General features: G+C 29.7%; 1 protein-coding gene across 1 annotated transcript in view; it reads right to left on the bottom strand.

The window, feature by feature from the left end:
* Positions 1-5,606, bottom strand: part of LOC123261000 (agrin-like) — a 336,839-nt gene extending 331,233 nt beyond the window's left edge. Inside the window, exon 1 of the mRNA XM_044722430.1 lies at positions 5,171-5,606. Within this exon, the coding sequence (XP_044578365.1) occupies positions 5,171-5,591 (421 nt within the window). The 5' untranslated portion in view covers positions 5,592-5,606. The remainder of the gene's footprint in view (positions 1-5,170) is intronic.
* Positions 5,607-6,000: the final 394 nt, after the last annotated feature.

Raw genomic sequence — 6,000 nt, forward strand, 5'->3', positions numbered from 1 at the left:
TTATTTAGTAAAATACGATACCATTAGTACCACTTAATTTATTTTAATATTTGTTTTTATTAAAGCATTGGGAAGACAGCAATCCAGTGTAAACTGTTTAACATTATGTATATACTAATGGCTCGGAGATAACGACAGGCATTGAAGCAAATACTATACACATTAAAACTAAAAAAATAAAAAAGAAATAAAACGAGTTAAACAGAACAATTTGAAATGCAAAACAGACTGCGTCTACTCGAAGGTGAAAATTTTTTAATACCTCAGTTTCAAAGCGTGCTTAATATGCGTCGCATTGGACTCGGTCTCTTGCAATCAGCCACCTATCTGCAGTTACAACTCTCACAAGCGATCGCTAAAGATGAATGTGAGGACTAAAGTATAACACCCGAGTACAACAGACCACTAGTACAGCAACTTTGCCGTTTGTGCTAAAGAAAGCTTTATGATGAGACAAATGATGAGGACACGTTGATATACATTGTTATAAATTGCAATTACACCGATAACAACTTCGAAAGATGGCGTATCGAAAATTTTTACGAGTGTCAATTGAATAAACGATTAATAAGAGTAAACTTTAAAAATCACTTTGAATCACTGGGAAGTATATAAATAAACGTTTATATACGCTTTTACCAACAAATTTATTTATATATAGATACATTATAAGTGTTTCGATCTTCAATAAATTTTTTTTTCATTACGACCATCTCCACTTATTTTCAAAGTTAGTGTACCTACTTGAAAAAAACAAATCGTCAGACCCTTGAGGCGGGTTGATGGTTGTTGGCGGTAACAGGATTATCTATCGATGTACGAAGCGTTTTTTGAAAAAATTATTTATGAGTGACATGCTCCCCAAGTTTCCATTTATTGGACAAGTGTAACAGAGATACTACTATTTATCTAACAGAGTGTAAGTAAAACAGTTAAAAACGTTCTTACCCCCACGGAAAAAATATATATATATACATTTAACATATATAAAAATATATCGAGGATTTTCCAGCGCAGCCTAGTATCTCAAAAATGAAATCTTTTGAAGTAACTTCGAAAATGGCTTATAAAAAATTAATGATTATTCAATAATAATATTTACCAATTGTGTTTTGTTAAACAACAATTTATGTACTAATGAGTATTTCATTTTATGATGAGTTTTAGTAAAAATCAAACCAGATTACACTAGCGTTTCTGAACTAAGCCAATTTGATTCTTGAATATGGTTTTAATTCATGATTTTAATTTTAAAATATCGAGCTAACACTGGTCAAATTATGAATTATGTACGTGATATCAATATTAAATAGATCAGTTTGCTATTGATGAGATTACAATATAATTTAATTGTTATTTGATAATATATAAGATGATTCTTGTGGTAAACTTTTTTTCTATAAAAAAAATTTACGTAGCTATAAAAATCCAATTTCTCAATTTAAATTTTCAAAATCAAAAAATATCAAACTATCAATATTTTTTTAAATTAAACACCTTCCAAAAAAGATCCTTGGATAATTAACTGAAAATACCAAAGCCAAAACTTTGATACATTTACATATCTTAACAATCAATTTAATAATGAATATTTCTAAACATCTACTTGAATTTTTGTCATTCACAGAAATATTAATTAACATATAATCTTCGAAAGTAAAATAGGAAGCCAGTGCTTACTCAAATAGAACACTCTATTATAAATAAACATAATATACATTTGAGAGATGTTTCCAGATTAATCATAATGATTTCTATATTAACCCAATGCAAACATTAACAGTTTCTGAGACAAAATCAAAAATAGGTTAGTAATTAGAATTACCGATATTGAACGTAAGCTAATATTGACAAATCAAGCTAACTAGGCAAATCAAAATAGAGCAACTAATTAGCAACAAATTTAGCACCACAAATAAATTTTGTTGCTTGAATAATAAGTCAATGCCTGATGGACGAGTCCATGCTAGCTTGATAGACCTAGCTATATGGAATCTGGTATAAAAATATATGATATGCAATTCATATCATTCATTCAAGAAAGTACATCGAACGTTTTGATCAGCGTCTACCATATCCTTTTTTCGTTCCATTTTAAGAATAATACACTCAAGTTAAAATATCTTACATTGTTATTTGTATTTTCTGAACAGAATTTTATTTAAAAATTATTTTATCTAACTGAGTAGATACATATATAAAAATATATTATGTAAATCACAAAAAATTTATGATGAATATTGATTTGAAGTTATATATAATACATTCACAGAACATTTGATACTGACCGAGCATCATAAATGGCTTCGGCTTTTTAAGGCATCAAAAAAGGCAAGTTTAAAGGATTAATTTTCTCAGATCGTTATAAGAAGGATCATACATATATATATATATATACGTCGAAACAAGATCAATCCTCTCGCCCACTCATCAGCAAATCGAGGCTGTGCTCTCTGCCCTCGGATTTCTGCGATAACCATCAAAGCGCTCCATAACAATTTTTTTAAATATCTACATCTTTTAAACCCTGGTTACTGCAATCGATAGTATCGAGACAACAATAATTATCGGTTATTGATGTCGACCCTGCGAACGAAGATAGGCGTTAATAGAATAAGAATCTCATTGTGTTACATGTATATTAATAAATTTTTTATTTAGTTTAAATATGGATAGAGAAAAAATAGTGCACGGCATTGTAGAAGACAAAAATGTACGAAAGTCTAACGCATGAATACACCTGGTCAATTATGCTCACTCTTTGGGTGTGTCCACACTAGCGTGCGTAGTATAAGCTTAGCGCACTGAGAAATTTTTTTACGTGGGTAGTGCCATGCATTATGGCCAGCCTTTCTAACTCTGACGACTCAAGTCAGTACAATGCGTTATGATACTACGCACTAATTCTGTGGTCAACGCACGTGTATGCATTAAAAATTTATCATAAAATATAACATTAATAATTTTTAGAGACATATTGTTTGATTTAAAAATAATATTAAGTAAAAATTATTTTATGTGCACTGAAAAAAAAATTAACTTGATTCAAGAAAAAAATTTTTGAACCAAGAATATAATTTTGAAGAGGGTAATTGTCTTGAATTAAGACGAAAAATTCTTGAATCAAGTAAAATTTCCTTAAATCAAGAATTTTTTTACTCAAATCTTCAAATACAAAATATTCAAGAACATTTTTTTTTCTGAGTGGTAAAAATCTAAAAGTCAGGTATGTAGGTGATATCTCATTCGCATTATATGTATTATGAGATTCAATATCAGCTAGTTTAATAATGAATATTGTGACATTCTCAGAAATCATATATTTTAAATTGATTTCGATGCACCGAAAAAATTTAATACACAAAAAAAAAACTATTAGATTGAAGAAATAAATATTCTTAGAAATTTTAGTCTTGATTCAAGATATTGAGTTCTCTTGAACCAAGAAATTAACCTGAATCGAAAGAATAAAACTCTTAAATAAAAAATAAAAAATTTTACTCTTAAATAAAAGCACTTTACTGTTCTAAAATACGATACACATATACTACGTCCAAAAATTTCTTCTTTGGATTGATAGTGGTAATATTAGTTCAAGATTACCGTTAAACCTGAAAATTCTTGGATTTCAGCTACGTTCTTTATTATGAATGTGAATTTCAATCACAAAATTCTCAAGCTATTTATTTCGACACTTAAAAACTAAATTAACAATTGAGATGATTAAAACAAAAATCTGAATACTGTAAACAGTAAAATCAAACTCTTTCCATCTATCAAATTAAATCATGCAATAATGAGAGTTAACAATCACAAATAACATGTAATACTTTATCAATTTTACAACTATAAAGATTCACAAAACGAAAGCTTTCTCACGATTGTCGTAGACTGTACAGTCGTAATGCAGAATTTCTCTTCCTTCAAGGGTTATCAATATTGTGAACCGGTACTATTACGATTACCCATAAACAGTACAATAGATAAACCTATATAACAAATATATGTGAAAAGTCAATAAAAATATGAATGCTTGTTAAATGTTTTATGGGAATACGAATATTTTTCTAAAAAAAAAATTTTTATGCAAATATCCTGATATATTTGACATTTTAATCTTCAGCTCTAAAAATAAAACGTTGAGATACCTAAGATCTTACAAAAATAAAAAAAAAGTGCAACGAAGCTGTTGATCAGACGCTTTTAAATATCGAGATTAAAAGATCGAATGTGTCTGGCGGGTAAAAGTGTCATGTTGGCGAACAGCGTAACCAACACCTTCTGGATGACATCAACTCAGCGCTGTCGGCGAATTAAAACGATCTCGACTGGCACTGATATTCTTTTCTGCAAAACCCGAGTGTAATTTATCGCTGACTGAATAAAGTGAAATCTTAAGCTTTCTTTCTCTCTTATAGCTTGTAGAAATGCATCAATTATGTTTTTATCCTTTTCTCTGGTTTCTTTGCTACCCAACCGTCCTTTTGAATCGCCATTGACATATTTACTAATTTTCATCGGACTAACTCCCGTATTTAATTTGCATTCGCATATATATTCGTATATACCAGAACATTTAACATAAAAAATCGCTAACTAAAGGCACGTGCTATTAAGCATAAACTGTTCGTCAATTACAAGAAAAAAAAATTTAATTAACTTTTTCAACTTATGGTCACTAATAAAAAAACAAAATATGTTACTGCAACAGAAATATTTCTGTTGAATTAAAACAATAAATATTAAATCTAAAAACACAATTTTTATGTTTAACTAAAAATTGCTCATGTTCGTTGTATAAAAATGTACACAATAAAAAAATTTAAGGGATTTCTGATTCGATCGATATTTTGATTCTAGATATGTTGTTCAAAATTTTTTTAACTTTTAAAATAGTCTTTTTTAGATGTTTTTGTTTACCGATCTATACTTAAAATAACTCTTTGGATTGGATATAATAACTCGTAAAAATTTTAGAAAATGACTACTTTAAAAGTTAAGTAAATTTTAAGCAACCTCTTAAAATTAAAATATTAACTTGGAATTTCCAGACTATTCATCAACCCAATTTTGAAAGAGTGCTTTTAAAATATAATAAACTATCATATTTTCATAAGTAAAAAAAAAATTGTTGATATTTTAACTCAACATATATGATTTGTATGCATACCTCGAATAGCTGCATTTATTTTATCCAAATTCGTCAAAGTGAGTGATATAGGGCCGAAATTCATAGCAATTTTTCCAGAATTGTGAGAATTTTCAGAACTATGAATGCGACGAGCCATAAAAATTCCAGTAAAACTTCTTCTCAGATAAGATTCACAAGTGTCATTGAGTACAAGAATCATCGTGCTATTAAGATTGCCTTTGATGGCACGTTTCACCCTCACGTGGAGCTCATTCGCTCTCAACTCCTTGATCTTTCCGGTAAAGATATAATCCGCTTGATGAATCTTGGTCAAGAATACACTCTCATTCTTTAATGCCACATTGAGATTAGCGCGACACTCAAACAATTTTTTTGTTGTACTTGAGACACTACCAGCTATTCCCAAAAGTATCATTAAAAAAATGCTCCACCGAGCCATTTTGCTGATTATTTTTTTAACACAATTCCAAACAAAGTCATGAATAGTTTTAATTATTTTCTTTTTGAAAATTGAGATGTTCCTCAAGTTGCTGATGTATTTTCCTTTTTTTCTGAAACCACTTAGAATGTGTAATCAAAGACGGCAACAAGTCATTTTCTCTCAAGTAATATAATGCATTACAGCGAGCCAATACATTGCTAGCGGTTCCTTTCAATCGCTAGAGGTTCCGGATGTCAATCAAGAAAATGCATTCAGTTCAACTTGGCTTTAAACAAGAACACGTAGTCCGCAACTCTGTTGAGCAACAGGTTGGCGCCATTCCTCTACCCACACCGACGTAGAGTAAGTCTTGTCAATATTCAATCCACTCGTTTCACTACACGCAATATTCGTGATCAGTGATCAC

The sequence above is a fragment of the Cotesia glomerata genome, linkage group LG3 (assembly GCF_020080835.1).
Source record: "Cotesia glomerata isolate CgM1 linkage group LG3, MPM_Cglom_v2.3, whole genome shotgun sequence".
In the NCBI taxonomy this organism is placed as follows: Eukaryota; Metazoa; Arthropoda; class Insecta; order Hymenoptera; family Braconidae; genus Cotesia; species Cotesia glomerata.